This window comes from Psammomys obesus, unplaced genomic scaffold (assembly GCF_907164565.1).
Source record: "Psammomys obesus unplaced genomic scaffold, mPsaObe1.curated_primary_1811, whole genome shotgun sequence".
Lineage (NCBI taxonomy): Eukaryota > Metazoa > Chordata > Mammalia > Rodentia > Muridae > Psammomys > Psammomys obesus.
This window is the reverse complement of record NW_026596040.1, coordinates 14,914,156-14,935,285: the sequence shown is the minus strand read 5'-3', so window position 1 is coordinate 14,935,285 and position 21,130 is coordinate 14,914,156. Positions and strand designations below refer to the sequence as shown.

General features: G+C 45.0%; 1 protein-coding gene across 1 annotated transcript; it reads left to right on the top strand.

Moving 5' to 3' along the window:
- The first annotated feature begins 329 nt into the window (after window positions 1–329).
- Window positions 330–12,148, top strand: Ppic (peptidylprolyl isomerase C). Its single transcript, XM_055622714.1, has 5 exons — window positions 330–507; window positions 5,766–5,879; window positions 6,297–6,390; window positions 7,865–8,049; window positions 11,696–12,148. The coding sequence occupies exons 1-5, from the start codon at window positions 391–393 to the stop codon at window positions 11,822–11,824; spliced, it is 639 nt and encodes a 212-aa protein (XP_055478689.1). The 5' UTR covers window positions 330–390; the 3' UTR covers window positions 11,825–12,148.
- The last annotated feature ends 8,982 nt before the right edge of the window (window positions 12,149–21,130 follow it).

Sequence of the window (21,130 nt, the reverse complement as noted above, 5' to 3'; positions counted from 1 at the left end):
CCAAAGATCTTCGAAAGCGAACGTCTCTGCAAAAGGAAGTCCGGTCGAGAAACTTACTGCAGCCCTCCCAGACCTCCCCGAAGGTCGGAGAGGTGACCACGTCCCGACGGAGCCGCGTTAGTATTCCGCTCCCTGCAGGGCTGGACGCGCGGTGCAGCCCCGCCGGGCTCCCTCTGCCTTGCACCTCCCCCACCGAGCCTCTTCCTCTGAGCCCCCAATCCGGGCCACGGATTTGAACTTGGGAGGAGCGCGCCCCAGGTCCCCGCCCTGCCCAGATCCATCACCCTCCCTACCGGGACCGCGCAGGCGCAGGCGGCTAGGAGTCCGGCCACAGTCCCGGCGGAGCCTGAGGTTGCGCCCGTGCTGTCGCTGCCACTTGGACCACTCACCATGAGCCGGGCACCCCGTCTGCTGCTGCCCGCGGTGCTCTGCCTGGGGCTCGGCGCCCTCGTGTCTTCCTCGGGGTCCTCGGGCGTCCGAAAGCGAGGTCCCACGGTGACGGACAAGGTGATCCAGCGGCTACAGCAACTCCCCCTCCTGCGGGCCGGGCACTGGGGAGCTTGGGCGACCAGACCTCTGTGGAAGGGCTGGAGAGAAGGGGCTCCCGTCGAGGGGGACTGGCGGGGACTTTGGGGGTGGCTTGCTGGGACTGAGGGAGCTGGGGATAGGTGGAGGAGGGACTAACTGGAATTTGAGACGGGCTGGGACTGGAGGGCTTAGAGGTGGCCACGCGGCAGGCGGGAGGGGACGCCTGCGAGGAGCCAGCGGTGCGCTCCCACCACCCGGGGGCTCCTGGGCTAGCTCCTGCCGCCGGTGGTCTGGGCGTTGTTACCCGGGCGGGCCCGACGTGAGAAGCTTGGGAAACGGGACTTGCTCCCTGAGCCCGCAGGCCCTTTCTCTTAGAAAGCAGGCTGCTGGAGTACTTCCTTGGAGTGGCCTGGATGTGGAACAAAGCGGCAAGAGCCTAGAGGGAGGGGACAGGCCGAGGAGTGGAGGCCCCGGGCTGGGCTGCCTGCTCAGGACGTCACTCCCTGGGAAGAGCCTGGGCCCCCCGTGGGGTACTCAGATGAGAATCGTCCTCCTCCCCTGTTTAGGAACTGTCACCCTCCAAGAGGAAAGAGTACGGTTTGAAACTTTGCGGCGGGCCGGGTTGAGTCCTGAGCAGGCATGACAAAGCGTCACTCAGAATCTTAAGAGAGGCATGTCGGGGAATCTCCAGGAACTTAGTCTGTACAGTGTCCACTGCTGAAGTTATTTCAGTCTCTTTGTCAGGGGACAAAAAGAAAAAGGTGCTGGGAGAAAGGGAGGGAGGGGTAATGACTACTTCCAGGAAAAAAAAAAAAAGTTCTAGCAGTCTTGGAATGGGATGGAAACAGCCGAAGTGGTCTTAATGACCGGTCTGGTTGCCTCTGGAAATGATACCTCAGAGGTTTAAATCCTCTACGCAGAGCCAAAGAGCCAGCGGGAAGGAGTGAGGCCGTCATCCACTGTCCTGAAACCTGAAAGCCAGCGTGGGTAGAGAAACATCCCTCCTCAGGGAGCCTCTTGATCTTTTAGGTATCTGAACTAGAAAACTGATTTGTGCAAGCCACAGAGATAAAGAATGTTTGGTCTGCAGGTACTGTTTCAGATAAAACCTTAACTATAAATATAAAATGCATATACCTCTGAAATAGCAAAGGAGGCGAACCTGATATTAGATGCATGCCATTTAAAAACACGCGGCTAATGAGGAGAAACCAACCGGCAAAGGCTTGGGTGCCGAAATGAACTGCATGGGCACAGGTCTCCAGGTGGGAAAGCCGTCCTTGTCCCCCAGCCTGCCTAAAGGGCAGCTTGTCTTTGGGGCAGAACTAAGGGCAGAATGGCCCGAGGTGAGGTTGGAAGAATGAGTATCAGAAAGACTCTGAACAGCCTTGAAAGTGAAGGCTAGGAGTGTGGCCACTGTGGCCACCATTCCGAGGACTCGGGTGGGACTCGGAGGCAGTGTTCTTCTCTCAACCTTCCTAATTCTGCAACCCTTTAACATAGTTCCTAATGTTGTGGCCATAAGATTATTTTCATTGCTACTTCGTAACTGTGATTTTCCTACTGTTTGAATAGTAGCGTAAATATTTGATATGCAAGATATCTGATATGCAACCCCTGTGATAAGGGGAGGGGGTCGCAACCTACGGGTTGAGAACCTCCGCTCTGAGGTAAAGTGGCTGAAGGGGTTTGCACATGGGAATGACATAATTTCATATATGCTCTTAAGAAATTCCTGTGGTCACCTGGGATGGTGAACTGAGAGGCCCATTCGGGGCTCCTCGCCAGACTCCAGATGGTGGCTTGGATCAAGGTGGTAATCTTGAGAATGGGGGAAAAGGAATTTGAAGTAGATATTGGAAGCATAAGTAACAGGAGTTGCTGAAAGCTTAGATGAAAGAGTTATAGGGTGGTTAGCTCAGCAGCATGATGCCTGAGAAGATGCGAATTTCCGATATTAAGAGTGGGTCATTCTTTGGTATAAGTCCCCAGTGATACTGGAAACGCTTCCCCCAGAGAGCTTCTAAAATATATTGATGGAGGTTAACTCAGAGCGACTGTCGGTGATGCTTCTAAAATATATTGATGGAGGTTAACTCAGAGCGACTGTCGGTGACCGGTCACTGCAGTAGTGCTCCATCTCGAACTTGTGACACCTCCTGGCCAGCCTCTGGTGCAGTTGGGCATAGAGGAGAGCCTCGGAAAAGAAAAGGCCCTGGCTGCAGGGGAAGGGGTGGGGCATCCTGACTTCATCCGGAGCACAGTTGCCTAGACCTGGGGCCCACTCTCAGACCTGCCAGCATAGTTTCTTTCTCGGCAAGCTTTACTAAATTCTGACAGCCAGAAGTGTCTCCAGCCTCTCAGAGATCTACATTGGTGGGACTCTTGAGTTACTCTGTTAACGAGGGTGTTACAGAGGAAAAGAGGCATTAAAAGGGAACTGTAGGTTAGCTGACCGTGGCTCTCCTGTGTCGTTTCGTTCACAGCCCTTTCTTTCACTGTGACCCTATCTCAAGGCAGGAATCTGTAGATAAGAAGTCTGAGGTGCTCCCCCTCCACACGCACTGGGGCTCCTGCCTCCGTTTCAGCCTGGCAGCCTCCTGTCCCAGGTGCTGTGGCGTGAGCTCTAGATCACAGACTCAGAACCTGTTTTCCAGCAAATGCCACTCTCTAGGTCGCAGATTCACCTTGGACTGAAGTTCTAATGCTCACACTCCTAGTTGGGAAGTTTAGGCCCAACACTTATCCTTCCTCATTCCCACCTTCCTTGTCTGCAAATTAGTCATAACAGTCCCTGCTTCCCTCAGGTTCGGGGAGGGAATGCGTTACATGGGGTGGCAGAGTGCACGCCGACAGTCTCAGTCAGCTTCCCTGTTCCAGAGAACCTCGTTGTTCTTCAGCTGGTGGGGACCCTCTAGACTGCCTGGGCACCACGTGACGCCCATTCCCAAAGCCTCCTTGGCTTCTCCACTCTCTCTGTTGCCTGGCAAAGCAGGAACCTCCGAGAGGAGCGTCTGCCCAGAGGAACTTGCAGCAGCTCCCTGCCCCAGCCACGAAGGCTGCCTTGGTGCTCGGCCACCAGAACACGGGTCCTGCCTGGGTACCTTGGCTGCAGGAAGTAGTGTCAAGGGAGGTATATGCCCACTCCTGTCCCCGGCCCTGTTGCCCTCCTTCCAGGCCTGCCTGCCACTCCTCCGGGGTGACCTCTCCCAACCCTTCGTGCCGTCCAGGTCTTCGTGTACGGAGTCCCTGGGCACAGCCCACATGCTGTCTTTCACCAACTGTGGTTATCTATTTATTTTTGCTTTTCTTCTTTTAATTTTTACTTCGAGACCTGTAACTTGCTGGCCCCAACCTCACACGGATCTCTGTCTCTGCCTCCCACTATGCCCACTTTATCCTATTTCCTACAAGCCGCCCTTAAGCCAGTTGGTGCAGGGACATTGCTTTGTACTTAGGTACTTAGTAACTACTTGTTAGCTAAACAGGATTGGACCTTGTCATTTCCATTAGAGCTGGGAACATTCCAATGTGATTCCTTATACTGTCCTCATGGAGCTGGAGGGCATGGCAACAGGGAGAAAACGTTTCAGCGAGAGGTGCGCTGGGCTGCGTGCACAGATGGGATTTTTACAGCAGATATGCGGGTGCCGGCTTCTTTTGCTTCATCTCTTGCAGTGGTCTTCTTTGTTGCTTGCTAAGAACTTACTCCCTTATTTAAAAAGTCGGGAAGGCTTTGCAAGCCTTTATCTTACAGGCTGTCTCGTTAAAATTACACCCCGGATTGTCTGAGGAGGCTGAAAATGCATCCCCAAGATCCTCTAGCAGGGGTTGCTCTGTTCCTGCCCACATTCCCTTCCCATCTGGGTGTGGAAATCCCTTAGAGAGACCACTGCTCACTGCCAGACTCACGGGTGCTGAGGCAGCCCTCTGTCCCCAGGCCGCACTGGTGGTCCTCTTCTGCCAGCGCTCACACCAAGAGCCACGTCTGCAATGCTTCCAGGAAAGCTCTCGGATATAAATGATAATAAGACTGTGGCTGTTTTGGCCATGTGGACATGTAAATGCCACACAAAGCACTAAATATCACATCAGCCCGTGACAGGCGTTCTGATATATTGGCAGAAGCCCTTGCCTTGAGCTGAGTTTGACAGTCTTTACCTAGTGATTTTTCTAGATTGCAAGGCATCTTTTTTCTTTGACAACCCTTCTTATATCTTTTAAAGCCATCCCTTGAATGTCTTTTTTTACCCATTCAAACAGTAAATTGGTTCGTATAATCTAAACTCGCTAATAGAATGCCCTTTGACTCCGTGGCCTTTTCAAGCCTCCTGTCTCCGAATCATCAGAACATAGTGATTTGTGAAGCAAAATGTGTATAATTTCATTCCAGGTGAAACAGTCTTTAAAAAGAAACTCCAAGAGAACTTTTAAGGTTTAATTTGAAAAAAAAAAAAATGTGACTCATACTTCTAGCTGTGCTATCTTTCTTTTGTTCTAAGATGACAGAGAAAGAACAAATTCTACTTGGGTGTCTGTGGGAACAGGCCCCCCGAATCCAGTGTTGAAGTTTACAGAACAATAGCTTCGTGACTAGCCCAGTGCAGGTTGGCTGTCCTGCTGGGGACCTGGCATCTTACTGCTCTTGGATGTGAATGGCAAACCTTCCGAAGGATTGCTGTTGTGTGTCATCATCTGTGGCTGTTCCCTTGACAGCAGGCGTCTACTGAGAATTGACTGTGAGTTTGGCAGTGTTTGAAGTGACAAGAAGACAAATTTGGATGGGTAGCCTTCGGCTCCGCTCACCATTTTTTTTTTCCCTCCTGCCAATAGTAAAGAGTATTACTTTTAAAGAGCAATAGTCTTTGCTCCATTCTTCATCCACAAAGAAGGGAAGTGGGCAAAAGCAGAGCTGTGGTTTTCTAGGGCTTGATGGGAGTCCTGTACCGAAGAGTTTACAAAGTTGAGTCTGGCCATATTGACATCAAGCTTCATACTCAAGTACCTGGAGCACCGCTTGACCCGTAGGTGGTGCTCAGTAAATGTTTGTTGTACGACTATTTGGGAACACAGTATTATTCTGCACCTGGAACTGGCCTCATGCCTCCTGATTCTCATAAAACACCAACGGGCAGGCTTTCCTATAGGGGCCAATTTTCAGATTTGACTTTGATTTCGCTCGGATTTCTGTCTTTTTCGTATGGTGACCTTCTTATGTGCATCTCAATCACCCGCAGGTCTTCTTTGATGTGAAGATTGGAGACAAAGACGTGGGTAGAATTGTGATTGGCCTCTTTGGAAAAGTTGTACCCAAGACAGTGGAAAACTTTGTGGCTCTAGCAACAGGAGAGGTCTGTCTCAGCCTTATTTATTGCCTTTAACTGAACACAAGTGTGGATCCTCCTTAAGACAAGAGACAAAGCTATCTTCTGGAAAAATGAGAATTAATGTATCGGATGAGTGTGTGACATTTTAGAATTTGGTTTTCTTATAATTATTCAAGCACACAGTGTCCTTAGACTTCTAGAGATTGAGAGAAAAAAATATCAAGTGAAAATACAGACTGCTTAATCCCATTAATACTTGATTTCCACAGCTGAGTTATTTGGGCCCAGTTAGTGATAAGCTTTTCTCCAGTACATAATTACTAGGACCTAGTCAAATTCTGTAAACATTTTGTTCAGTTTTTCTTGTGTTCAGATAAACACTGCTCACCTTTCAATATGGGTTGTTTCTCCTTGTCCATTCTACCGAACTCATCTCTTTAGAAAGGCTACGGGTACAAAGGGAGCATCTTCCACCGCGTCATCAAGGACTTCATGATTCAAGGAGGGGACTTCACAGCTAGAGACGGCACTGGAGGTGACGCTGTCCTTGCCTTTCTCCCTTCCCACTTGATGGGCTGAAACCAAAGCATTAGAGAGGAGGCCACACACGTTTTGAAGGCTGGGGTTTAGTTCTTACAGAAATACACAGGATTAGGGATGTAGCTCAGTACTAGAGTGCTTGCCTACCATGCACAAAGCCTTGGGGTCCATTGCCAGCACCACAAAACAAGAGCAAAGTGGTAAAGGGTATGAAGTTCAGGGTGGAGAAGAGAAATACACTCAGGATCCTTGGCGATAAGGTTTGCAGAGAACCATGCATAGAAGCAGCCCAAGCTGCTGCACCACCTGATCTCCAGAAACTGCAGCTGGCTCTGGTACCCGTGCCCTCACTCAGGGGGCAGGGGAGGACATCACTTTCACCTGCTTCCTTTCCAGAGTCCAGCAGGGACAGTGACAGCTTTACTTTGCCCTCTCTTCAATTTTTATTCTCTTCTACACCTTCCCTGCTCGCTGTGTGTATGTGTTTTGGGGTGCGGGTGGTGCTAAATCTTAGGTTAAAATTTTCTGAGTTTGGAAGAGAGGACATTTTGGAGCATTTAGCCTAGACCCCTGTGTGAGCAGAGCTATCCTCCAGGCCACCTCCCATGCCCTAGACCAGCAGCTTTAAAATTCTTGGTTTTGGTTTCCACTTCTGGTACTTCTAGCTGAGCCAAGGTTTTTGAGGTTGGCAATCTCTGGGTAGACAGGCTGTGATAAGAAGTGGCCAGGACAGGCCCTTGAGGGGCCGGAACATGGGGTGGGTGGTTCTTACAGTCTGCACTGCTGCTATTGGGAAAGGACCCCTGCCATTGCTACTGCTTCACTAGAACTACAGGACAGGGGTGTTTCTAGTTGTGATTGTCCTCTGTGTCCTATGGGCTCAGAAGTCACATCTGTCACTTACTGAGGAGCTGCTGCTTGCTGCTCTTGGTGCTGAGGCAAGAAAAAACTCTAGGCTTAGAGTCAGAGAGCCAGATTTTGCAATTCTGCTCTGTTTTTGAGTTTTGTAACTCCCAGCAAACTCAGGATTGAGAAGGCCTCTTTTGTGGGATCATTGTGGGGTTAAACCAATGTATATGCTTAGTGCTTGGCTACCTGGTTGGGTGCTGAGATGGGGCTGAGCTAGGAACCACTTCACCTGAGCACATAGCAGAGCAGAGCCACCGGGATGGCTCAGCCACCTTTCTGCCCTGCTTTCAGATGTCATCTTCCCTTCAAAATGAAATTGCTGACCCATTTGGTCAAATTTTGGCTTGAGGTACTTGGGGCCTTCTTTAGTTTGCTTCAGACCCTAGTGTCTATCTCCTTAGTGAGGCAGCTTTATCCTGCCCATTCACTTCTTACATTTGTCCATCCTCACTCCTGTCACCCATGGGGTTCTCTTAACTAATTACACAAAAGACTTAGGTTTCTCTGAAGAGTTCACTTTTAACATCTGCTGTCATCCCTCCTTGTTCCGCCTCATCCAGGTATGAGCATTTATGGTGACACATTTCCTGATGAGAACTTCAAACTGAAGCACTATGGCATTGGGTGGGTCAGCATGGCCAATGCTGGCCCTGACACCAATGGCTCCCAGTTCTTCATCACCTTGACCAAGCCCACCTGGTTGGATGGCAAACATGTTGTATTTGGAAAAGTCCTGGATGGGATGGTAATTTGAAATATCTTTTTTTCTCCTCTCTTACAAAGCTTTATATTTATGAGGAGATATTCAGTGATTCATTGAATCTAAAATGTGCTGTTAGATACCCATTATTTGATGACTAGAGTTATTAAAGTGGACCAGTAATATATGACATGGTATTTTAATTGCTAAAGGCATTAAAGTAGACAGGGGAGAAGCTAGGTACTTCAGTTATTTTAAGAAACATAACCAAATAAACCAAGGACTGAATATGCATTCAATGAAATATTTGGTATTTAAAAATAATAAATGAATACATGCAATAACATATATGTATAGATAGATAGATAGATAGATCATATATCTATCACCTAGCTAGATAGCTCTCTGTCTATCATCTATCTATTCACACTTTTTGAAATCTTATTCAGTCACAAAAAGATAGTGTTTTTTTTATATTATATAAAGTATTTTATAATTATATAAAGTATTTAGAGTAGTCAGGTTCATAGAGATAGAAGATTGAGAGTTGTAAGGGGTAGAAAAAGAGCTATTTGATGAATACAGACTTTAGTTTTGCAAGTTGACAGAACTTCTGATTGCATGCATGTAAATATGACTAAGCTATGTACTCATTTTGTGATTTTTCTTGAGAAGAGATGGACAAACACCTATTCACTCTAGATAGAGCAGTGGTGACAGACAAATGGAATGATTCTACCAAAGCCCAACTGGGCAAACCAATTAGTTTATTGGGGTTTCTTATAGGAGTCTAGATGAGGGTTTACTTACAGAAGAATGGATGACTCAAGGCAGCTATGTCACTGAAGAGCCCATTCCAACATGAGTGACTACTCAAAAAAGCTACAGCCTTGGAGATTTCTGCATATCCTGCCAGCAGTTCAACTGTCCTTCGAGTTCCCTTTACCCAGCAGTCCTTATTCCTTATATAACTTGGGGGAGGTGCCTTGTGAATCTTGTAAATTTCAGGGACTATATGAGATTTTTAAGTTGTTTATTCCTGAGTCTTAAGAGCCTCGTCTGAAAAAAAAAAATCACTATAGAATTTTGAGCTTTAAAATAAACCCTTTCTCCCATTTAAAAAAAATTCCATCTAGAATGGAAATTTTTCAATATGGAGGATATTACTACATGGTACTCCTTAAAAATGGATTGATGGTAAATTTTATGTTGTATGTTTCTTACCACAGTTAAAATAAAATATTAGCCTGCAGGTGGAATACAACTTTAATCCCATACTCAGGAGGCAGAGGTAAGCAGATATCTGGACTTGAGGCCAACCTGGTCTACAGAGTGAGTCCAAAGCCAGACAGAGATACATACTGATATTCTGTCTTGGAAATAAAATACAAATACTATAGCTGACTGTGGTGACACATGATTTATAATCCCAATACTGAAGAAGCAGAGGCAGGAACATTGTGATTTCAAGACTATCTGTGCTATACAGAAAGTCCTAAGCTAGCCTGGGCTAAAATCAAGACTTGTCTTAATAATTAAAAAAATGATCAAACAAATACTTTCAAAAAATCCTGAACTCATGTGACACAATCCACATATTAAGTTACATATAAAGACACATATTATAATTACCAGAAACTATTGAGAGGATCCAAATCTACACTGCTACTTATTCATTGAAAAATAACAAAGCTATCCAATTCATAACCCATATCTGAAAATCCCCATTCTTCTCAGCTCTCAGGATTTCTCCTATACTGCCAAGAATGGCTTGCTCAGTCTCTGCCAAATGTCCAGCTATCCTGGTTAGCTTCCCTGTTGCTGTCATGAAACACTGAGCAACTTGGAGAGGAAAGGATTTGTCTTAAGAGTGTGTATTGCTGAAACACTGTGACCAAAGAAAACTGGGAAGGAAAGGGTTTATTTGGCTTACAGTTCCACATTCATCATTGAAGACAGTCAGGGCAGGAAATCAACTTCTGAAAGCAGAAGTTGATACAGAGGCCATGAAAGGGTGCTGCTTAGTGTCTTGCTCCTGGTGGCTTGCTCAGCCTGCTTTCTTATAGAACATAGGACCACCAACCTAGGGATGGCACCAACCACAATGGGCTGGGCCCTCCGCCATCATTCACTAAATTTTAAAATGCCCTACAGACTTGCCTATAACCCAATCATATGAGACATTTTCTCAATTGAAGCCCTCTTCTCTTCAGTGACTCTATCTAGCTTGTGTCAAGTTGACATAAAACTAGCCCGCAAAGGATTTAGGTTTCCAGGATACCGTCCATCAATGAAGGAAGTCAATGCAGGAACTTGGAGGCAGAAACTGAAGCAGAGGCTATGAAGAAGTGCTGCTTCCTGGCTTGCTCTCCATGGCTTTCTCAGCCTGCTTTCTTACATCATCCAGGACCATGTGCCCATAGTGGGCTGGGCCCCCCAATATCAATCACCAATGAAGAAAATGTCCCACAGACATGCCCACAGATGGAGGCAGTTCTTCAGTGACTAGTTGACACACACAGAGCAGCACACCAACCCTGGCTTCCCTTTGCTCTTTGCTCTATTTCTCTGGGTTTCGTTTGCATGTGAGCTGCTTTTGGTCATCTGGGTTCACACAGCATCTCACTAGTTGTTTTTTCTATCACATATATCGACTGCTATCCTTATGCCACCTAATTGAAGGCCAGGAACAGAGTTGTACTAGGGTGAGCTCATCATAAAGAGCTTTCTTGGTCACAGTGTCCTCCATCCTTCAGTGTGAACCTTAGGTACATGGCTATGAAAGGCTCTCTGGGGTCCCTGCCACTTGGGATTAAATTATACCCATCACAGATGCAACTTCTAGACAAATGGCTTAGGTTGTCTGTAAAGAAGTAAAGTAAGAGCCAGGCTTCTACTACAAATGCTTTCTGGACTGCATTCACTGGCCTAGACTAGGACAGGGGTAGAGCTGTAGTGGATCTGGATGCCGTGCTAATAATTACAATGGTTAAATAGAAATACCTTCTATTAGAGCTATGGATTTACAAAACTAGCTAAGTCTTTTTTAAATATAAAATGTTTATTAATGAAGAAATGGGGACATGTATATTATCTGAGTTTCTGAGGAACAAGTGATTTTATTCTGAGTGGATTGAAATAGAGCATATATTATTGTATATAAACATATCATACATATACTTATCATACACTATGTGTAATATATGTGTGTGTGCTATATGTATGCATATCTATTATAGCATGTATATGTAAACACCCCGGATAATCTCCGGGGTGCTCCATTCATGGTAGCCATGTTTTGAAGAATGATAGTAGCAGATGAGAAGAATGCTGGAGTTGTGTTACAGAACATGGTTTTATAATGATGAAACATGCCCAGGGCTGGGGATGTAGCCCAGTTGGTAGAGTGCCTACTGAACATACAGGAAGAGCTGGGCTTGATCCTCCCCACCACTTAAATCTGATATTGTGGTGCAGACCAGCCATCCCAGCATTTGGAAGCAGAACTATCAAAAGATCAGCAAGTTCTAGGCCAGCCTGACATGCAAGGCCCTGTCTCCAAAGAGAAATAACATGTTTTTCCAAAGAGAAACATGACCCATTTGTGCTTCCGGAATTGGACTAGTGATTCCTGTGAATTGTCCCAGCTGCTGACCCCAGATAAGCCACAGGTTTGTTTCTGTCTTGCCAGACTGTGGTACACTCCATAGAACTTCAAGCAACGGATGACCATGACCGCCCATTTACTGACTGCACCATTGTCAACAGTGGCAAGATCGATGTGAAAACGCCCTTTGTGGTTGAGGTCCCTGACTGGTGACAGAAATGTCGAGAAACAGGGAACACACTCCGGCTGGTCCATGTGTGCACCTGCTGTCCACCGTCTGTCTTCTGATTCTTTAGATACTTTAAGTTGTACTTTTTAAAAAATTGTCTTTTAATTTCCCCAGTCCAGATTGCAACAGAGATTTAAAAATCAACACAGATGTCCCAGAAAGCACTTATGATCTCAGCATTTGGGAGTTAGAGAGAGGAGAATCAGGGGTTCAAGGCCAGCCTTGGCTATATAGAGTTTGAGGCTAGCCTGGTCTTTGTGGAACCTTGTCTCAAAAAATCACGCCAACAATAAAAATCAATCAACCAACGTTTATTGTGCATGACTTTGGCATATTACCTGAGCAGGTACTTTAAATTGAAACAACATATCTTTCATTTACAATGGTGCTATTTTTAAATCAGAAAACTTTGTTTTGGCTATTTATTTTTAAGAACACGATCTTAAGCTGGGCATGGAAGCACACACCTGTAATCCCAACACTCAGGAGGTAGAGGTAGGTGGATCTCTGTGAGTTCAAGACCAGCCTGGTCTACAGAGCAAATTCCAGGATAGCCAGGGCTACACAGAGAAACCCTTTCTCAAACAAATAAGAACACTGTCTCTTAATTGTTTGGTTTCACTCAGTTCCTTGTGATCGCCACTGGGTGATCTGGAAGGTTTGTTTGAGAAAGGTGAATATAATGAGGTTTAAAATTCTCTGTTCAAATAATTCTTGTCAGGTAAAGGGAAATTTGAGTATTAGCGTATGTTGTATGTCACCAGCATTTTTATGCTTTGATGTTCTTTTTATTAAATTCTTTTTATGTGAATTGGCTCTTTTTGCAAGACTTTTATTTTCATTTTTACAATATGGATATTTTGTCTGAATGTGTGTAGAGTGCCCATGAAGTTTAGAAGAGGGCACCAGGCCCTGGTACGGCAGTTGTAGAAAGTTGTGAGCTGCCATATGTGTGTAAGAAATCAAATGTGGGTTCTTTGGAAGAGCACCAGAAATGGGGAGACACAGACTCTACATCCCAAACATGTAAGCTGATCATTCACAGTGGTTCTCAACCTTCCTAATGCTGCGACCCTTTAATAGAGTTCCTCATGTTTTGGTGACCCCCAACCAGAAAATTATTTTCATTGTTACTTCATAACTATCATTTTGCTGCTGCTTTGAATCATAATGTAAATACCTGATATGCAGGATATCTGACCTGTGACCCCTGTGAGGGTTACGACCCACAGGCTGAGAACCACTGATTTAGTCTGGCATCTTGAGTGCAGTTGTTATTCAGTCTTAGTTGGTAGTGTGAGTCAAGATTCAGGCTGTATTTAAGTGAAATGGGACACGGTAGTCTTCTTAGGGCTGTGTGACATCTGTGACGATACAGCAGAGGCCAGACTCTGATTAGGTGGAGAGAGACTCATGCCAGGCAGTGAGAGTCAGCGAAGGCTCTCTTTATTGCAGAAAGAAAACTGTCTCAGCAAGAGATGGAGTAGGAGGAATGGCCTACTCCAGTGTTCAGCAATGGCCCAGCAGCTGAACACTCGGTCTTGTTCTTACAGAGAACCCAGTACCCACATGGCAGTTCACAACGATCTGGAACAACGCCAGTTCTGGGGCTCCAACACCCACTTGTGGTCTCTGTAGGCTCCAGGCATGCATATGGTGCACCTATACATGCAGGCAGAACACACATAAATAAATCTAAAAAAGATTAAAGAAAAGTTTTGAAGAATCAGAAGTAGGCACCCTTGCTGCTGCTGGTGATATTGTAAAATCTATAATATGCTTAGGGAATGGTTTGCGCATATATTTTTAACAACAGATATTTATTGTGGGGCTTTTCTGTAACTGAGTCAGATCTTTGTTTGACTTTTGAGATATGAGAATGGACAAAGAAATGGGTCTTATCATGCAGTTGACATTCTCGTGGAGAAAATGGAAGGTCAGCAAGCATAAAGAGAGATGAGGGAGATGAGAGAGATGACGTGTGTTACTAGGGTTGGGTGGGAAACCCCATTAGAGCTTGCTTCCTATGAATCCCTTGAAGGATCAAGTTTGCACAAAGATGTGAAGAATGAGTAGGAGGTGACCGAGGAAGATCTTTTCTATTGCTGTGATAAAACAACACAACCAAGGCAACTTACAAAGGAAAGCTTTATTTGGGCTGATGTTTCCAGAGAGGTAAGTGCCCATTGACATCACATCAGAGAAGTATTGCAGCGGGCAGACAAGCAACCGAAGCAGCAAGCTGAGAGCTCACATATTAAACTACAAGCAGGAAACAGAGAAAGTGAGCTGAGGTTGTTGCCTAACTTTTAAATCTCAAAGCCTACCCCAGTGACATACTTCCTCCATCGAGGCCACACCCCCTAAGCACCATCATCTGGGGACCAAGTCTTCAAGTATCTGAGCCTATTGAGGGCTTGACAAGGAGGAGAAATGCAGAGGCCTGATGTGAGAAGGAGTGAATTCCAGGCAGAGGAGAAAACCAGCCTTCAGAGCCTGATGTGGAGGAGACAGGATGAGATGAGGCCAGACAATGTTGAGCCTGAACAGCTGGAAGAGCTGGTTGTCAGAAGGGGAACTGTAGGGTTAGTGGAAAGGTGGAAGATGGATTTCAGGAAGACTCTTTTGTCTACTGTAAGCATTTTTAAAGGGAAATGAAGAGAAATAAGTATCAGGAAATGTAAACACATATCCTATGTGTTCTGTCTTCTGAGATTTGGCATCAAAGCATTCTTAGCCATAATGGACACCACTATTTTGGTCAGCCCTGCAGCTTAGCTCTTTCTTGTGGCAATGGATGCCCGAATTCTTGTTTTCTCTTTTCTTTTCTTTTCTCTTCTCTTTTCTGTGACATCTGTGTGGAACAAGGACTGTCTCTGACATGAACTCAGTGACTGGCTCTTTGATCACCTCCCTCTGAGGAGGGAGCAGCCTTACCAGGCCACAGAGGAAGATAATGCAGCCAGTCCTGATGAGACCTCCTGATAGGCTAGGGTCAGATGGAAGGGGAGGAGGACCTCCCCTATCAGTGGACTTGGAGAAGGGCATGGGAGGAGAAGAGGGAGGAAGAGTGGGATTAGGAGGGAATGAAGGAGGGGGCTACAGCTGGGATACAAAGTGAATAAACTAATTATTTAAAAAATATTTTTTAAAAGGAAAAAAAAAGATCAGGCTATAGGCAGGCCTGTGAAACATTTTCTTAATTAGTGATTAATGGGGGATGGCCCAGCCCATTGCGGATGGTGATCCTGGGCCCTACAGGTAGTAGTAGTATCTGTATTCCATCCCTAGGATGGTGGTCCTGGATCTACAAGAAAGCAGGCTAAGTAGGCCATGGGGAGCAAGCCAGTGAGCAGCACCCCTCCATGGCCTCTGCATCAGCTCCTGCCTCCAGGTTCCTGCCCTGCTTGAGTTCCTGTCCTGACTTCCTTGGGTGATCAACAGCGATATGGAAGTATAAGTCAAATAACTAGCTCCCAACTTGCTTTTTAGTCATGATGTTTTATCGCAGCAATATAAACCCTAAGAGAGTGCTGTCCCTCAACCTGGCTCAATGAATGGTTTAGGTCTGGGTGTTTGACCTCAGTTGTATTAATCAGTCTCAACCACAGGACATCAGCCGGGGTGTAGGAAAAGAGCAGCTGTCTTTGTGCAACGGGTACGGTGTAGTAAGACTGAGAATGAAATCATCAGAGAAAGGCAGGACCAGAAGGAAAAAGGATGGATTCCTACAAGCAACATCAAAGCAAAAGGAGGGATTATTTAGAGTGAAGATGAAGAGAAGGAGACAAAGAAAGGCAATAAAAGAGCCAAATAAGAGGAGTACCCACATATGTATAATATTTTATAACTAAAATAATAGATATGTATATTTAATAACAATATTTAATAATCATATGTATATATAAAGTATATGAAAGTGGGCCAATGAAACCCATTGCTTTGTATACTAAATTTTAAAAGTTAATAAAGAAAATGAGAAAACATGTGTTCCTGAAGACATCACTTAGCTTCTGTGTCCACTAATGTCTGAATTTAATTCATCCCTCCCTTTTCACTACCCAGCCAATACATCTCCTTTTTCGCTTAAGCCAGGACAAATTGATTTCCTTTGACATACAACCTGAACTCTTTGTCTAACAGAGCAATATTGAAAACATTTTGTGCACAAAGGCTAAGAAATAACTAAAGGAAAATGCTGGAAGTAACTTTAACCCCCAATGTTTATTAAGTATGTATCACATAACAAAATAGCATCATTCATGAAGAATAAGGGGAGTAATGATGGGCTTATTCTTTTATTTTTGAGATGCGGCATCATGCAGCTGAGGCTAGTCTTGAGCTCTCCATATAGCTGAAGATGACCTTGAACTTCTGCTCCTCATGGCTCCACCTCCCACGTGCAGAGGTTGCAGATCTACACCAGGTTTATGTAGTCCTAGGGGTCAAACCCCAGGCTCCGTGAATGTTAGGCAAGCACTGTACCAACCATGCTACAGCGCCAGCCCCGTATTGTTGGCTTGTAAAAGCAGAAATCCTGCTAGCAAGGATGGCTCTGTGGGTAAGGGTATTTGCTGCCAATCCCAGAGACCTGAGTTCAATCTGCTTGTCCACGTTGTAGAAGAAGGGAACTGACCCTCACAAGTTATTTGTCCTCTCACCTCCGAGTATATGCTATAGCACATGCCTCCCCTGGGCCCCAACACAATACACTATTATGTATGTGATAGTTACATAAACACAAATGTAGCTTTCCACAGTGGATGAGAATGGTGGGAGGTATTCAGTTTCACTTGTTGTATTCTTTCTACTTTTTTCAGGTTTCCAATTATTCCCTAGGATGCATTTAATGTTAGTAATAACAACACCCCACCCCCCATATTTTAAACAAAGGCAACAAGAAGAAACTGGAAACAAAGGACCTCACAGAGGCAAAAGTGCCTGCAGCCTTTACATGAGCAAGCACATAAGGTACTGTGAGCCTACGCATAAGGATGGGCACCTGGGCCCATATCCGCCACCTAGGTTTTAATCAGGATGAGCTGAAGTGACACTGCTCCAGTGACAAGAAAAAAAAAGTAGTTCATCTTAGAAGCGATGAATTCTGAGAGCTCTCGAGCCCTGGCAGTAAATGATCACATCTTTGATTGTACCAGACGACCAATGAGCTAATGACACCAAGCCCCGCCCCCAAACAAATAAAGCCAAACAAACAAAGCTTGTATGTGGTAGGCCAGGATTCAGCCTGAAACCTCACTATGAAAGTAGGAACTGTGGCTCTTTGAACAAATTATATGTGTGTGTGCTTACAGACCTTAGGAGCTGCTTTTCTCCTTCCACCATGTGTGTCCTGTCCATGCAGCTCAAGGCATCAGGCACCTTACTGGCCAAACCATTTCACCAGCCCCATTTGTTGCAGTTTTATAGTCTAGCATGTTCTGCACCAGTTTTTTTGAAGTAAACACTTCATTATTTTGCTGATCCTGATGATAAAAGAACACATGTGTAGCTGTGGGCGGGTATAGATTCAGAAGAAAATTACCCTGGAAACCATCACCAAACCCAAGTTATTACAATTTAGTTTAGAACCACTTTAATAAACAATTTAAAACATTTTGGCATTCTTAGCCATAATCTGCTTTATTTTCCACCAGTGCTAGTTAGTAATTTTCTGGACCATCAACTAAGTGCTTGGTAAAATTTATTCTTGGGTCATATTAGTTGGAATGACAGTTTCAGGATTATCAATTACTTCATTTTTGGTGAATGCCTAGATTTTTGAATAAAACTCAACCAACCTCATTTCTCAGTCCAGCCGTTTTGAGTTACAAAAAGGCAAAAACATGGCAAGGCTTTTATAAGGGGTTTGGCTTTGTTTTTCAAAATTCTTATAATTCAGACAGGCAAGGAAATCTTTGATCTAGAAGGTTTAGAAATCAAATAACCCTCAAGGCATTCTTGTGTTTTGCAATTGAAGGAAGAGTGAAAAGAGTATTTGTAATGGAAAATGTTGGTGCCTCTCAGTACACAGCGACTTTTACTTAATTCTTGTAATTCAGCTCATGAAGCTTTTGGCTGAGGGCAAGCTTTAGCTGTGACATAACATAGCCCCAACCTTGTTAGTGGAGGAGAAAGAGCTGTTAACAAATCCAGAATTAGGGTGTTAAGCAGAGGCGTAGCGGCAGGAATATGTCTGTGTGACAAATATTAGAAGACAAAGCAAAAAGCATCTTAAAACCCATCATCAGCATCTCTGGACACCAGCATGTCCAACATACTAATTAATACCTACTTTTGGGGGAACAATTTCATAATTTTGTTTGACATTGCGGTAGCCAGTTCTCATCCATGTTGACAGTGTGTAGATTTTGACTGTGGTGACAGGGACACAAGTTACCAAGGTTCAGAGGGTTTTTGTTTTTGTTTTTTTTTTTTTAATTTACTTTATTTTTTGAAGCTTTCCCCTGCTTATGGTTTCCAGGCAAGCACATGGATGCAGATGGGGGATTCTTTGTTTAGTCCAGAAAGCTTTGCTGAGGCTGGTCCCGAAGAGCACATCTTCAGTCCCCTGCTCCTTGGTGAAAACGCCTGCTCTGGGAGCTGGAAGGCGTGCTTCTTAACTCCCACTCCTGCCATGCACTTGTGAATGTAGAATGTGTAGTGCTGGGTCACCTCCTTGATGGCAGAATGAGCCTTGCTCTTTACACCACCCTATTTTTAAGGGGAGCCATTCTGGCTGGCCCACATTAGAACAGAAGAGCGCAAGGGATGTCTAACACTCATTCTTGTGGCTTCTGGGAAGTTAGCTAAGTGTCCACACTCACCAGCTTCTCAGAGAGTCAGGGACTCTATTCCTGCAGCACCCTGGACCTTTAAAATTACTGCCCCCTAAGTAAGCCATCCTAGGTAAAAGGAACTTTTATTCTCCTCGTTCAGTTGTTGTCTTGGAGGCTTCCTGCCTTTGTCTGCTAACCTAGGCCTAGTCCTGGAAGCTTCTATCCTCCAGACAATCTAACCTAGGCCTAGAATGTTTTCAGCCTCTGAGACTTAATAAGCTTACCTTTTAATACCCTTTCTTGTTCTTACTGAGCTCTGGGCTGGCTGGTTCAGCTCAGCTGATCTGGCTCAAACTCCTCTCCCAGCTGACTTATTCAATCTGGCTTTTCTCGTAGCCTCTGAATTGCTCTGCTTGGCCTCAGACTAACTCAAGCAATCTGCTCTAATCTCCTGGTTCCTTCTCGTTCTCTGGCTCATTTGGTCTGCACCTGAGATCTCTCTCTGCAATCTGTCTATTACTATCCAGGTAAAAACTCTCCTCACTCTCTTTCCCTCATTGCCCCTTAAGTATCTTCCCTTCCCTCACTCTTCTGGTGAGAGTTGGGTGTATCCTATTCCATCAAGTCTTTCACGGTTTCTGCTACTCAATTAGACATCACTTTCAACCATGCAGCTTCCTTCTACAAACTAACTCTACCTTTGCTGTTTGGGATTAAAGGTGTGTTCCGTCATGCCTGGACCTAAGCTTTTCTTTACCTGAAACTTGCTCTAAGCCAGGCTGGCCTTGAACTTAGATCTGCTTGCCTCTTTCTCCTGGATTAAAGGTGTGTTTTCGCCTCCCCTTCACATAAACTACATTCTCATTCACTATCAAAGTGCTGGGTGTCGTGTCACAACATAGCTGCACAAACAGAAAACAAATGTAGACATTGCAGTTTGGAATTAGTGGTTGCTACTTCCCTGACTTTCCCTGACGAACTTAAAATCTACAATCATCAGCAAGAATGAAGCCAACAGAGCCAAGCTGATGCTGATGTCCAGGGAGTGGACCGGCTGAACTTCGTTCCCTAACTCAGCGCAGTGGGAGACACTCCTTAGTAAATGGTTGACAATTCATGAAACTGAGATTATATTGTTATTCTAGAGGGCTATCACAGGGCCTCACTGTACTGGAGGAGCTCAAATGTACTTAACTGGACGAATGGCTGAAAAAGCAAATACAGAATCTCCCCCACAGTGTATAACCACATTGAATGAGAATGTTCCTCAAATCTGTCAGTCACCCTGGATATTTTTTCAAAGTCTCTTCCTATGGCCACATACAACGCCCTGACTTAAATAGGTATATTTCTGGATGGTGGATTCTGAAGGAGTTATGAAAGTAAACTTAACAAGTTGCTCAGCCAGGTGCAATGGCATGTGCCTGCAACCCTAGCTAATCAAAAGGCTTTGGCAGGAGGATCACTTGAGCCCAGGAGTTCAAGATCAGCAGAGGCAACACAGCAGATTATCGCAAAGACACACAGAGAGGGTGGAGGGAGAATTTGAGGTGTAAGGAAGAGAAAACAGGAGAAGAGACAAGAGAAGAGGAAGGGGGAGAGAAATCCCTTAAGATGCTAAACTTATTGGTCAGAAGGCCCCAGAATGGCTCCAAACCACACAGGTTATTGTTACCACTGTTAGGCGCCAAGCAGATAGCATGAATCTATTGTTGAAGACACAACACACATTGATTTTTGGGACACTGAGAAACCAAACTGGAACTGATCTGAAAACTTCCTCTCTGCTGGTGAGCTTTCATAGTCCTATGCATGAAGGCAGGCTTCTTGGTGAGAGATTAATCAATGGACATACCCAGTGGTGGACCCAGTATGCTACAATACTGACCTGCCAGCTAGGTGGTACCTACTGATATAATGGTGGCATGATTATAGTGAGGATGACCAATCATTTTGTGACTGGATTTGAAGCCTGCTCTACAGGAAAGAATTAATGTCTGAACTGTAAACCTGGTCCATGGCTCAGGCCCATGGTTCATGGCTCAGGTCCAGGCCCATGGGGAGAACGTATTATCATTTTTCTAAATGAACATGTTGTGAAGCGGCCTTCTAAATATTTACAGTTACAGCCATGGATTAATGCTGCTCTTCACCTTTGTCAAAGAAGCTTCTGTTTGCAATGAACAATGGTTAACAGATGGATTCGTAACTGATCAAAGCGCTGAGAATAAATGACTCTCAAGTACTCAGCTACAAGTGGGAAATTTGTATCAACCCGTCCTCCATGATGGATTCTGTTTCATGAACTGTCAACCATTTACTAAGGGATGTCTCCCACCGTGCTGCCTTAGGGAACAAAGTTCAGCCTGTCTACTCTCTGAAAGTCATCAACATTTTGGCTCTGTTTTGGCTTTATTCTCACTGATAATTGCAGATTTTAAGTTGATCAGGAAAACTCATGAAAGTAGCAAACCCCCTGGTCCTTCAGAAAATATCATGGAAGAGAGGGCAGAA

What these genes read in the sequence shown, in the direction of transcription:
- Ppic (XM_055622714.1), top strand. Translation starts at nt 391, where the DNA reads ATGAGCCGGGCACCCCGTCTGCTGCTGCCCGCGGTGCTCTGCCTGGGG. An exon ending in AGCTAGAGACGGCACTGGAG is followed by an intron (nt 6,391 to 7,864) that starts GTGACGCTGTCC and finishes CGCCTCATCCAG; the next exon opens with GTATGAGCATTTATGGTGAC. An exon ending in GAAAAGTCCTGGATGGGATG is followed by an intron (nt 8,050 to 11,695) that starts GTAATTTGAAAT and finishes CTGTCTTGCCAG; the next exon opens with ACTGTGGTACACTCCATAGA.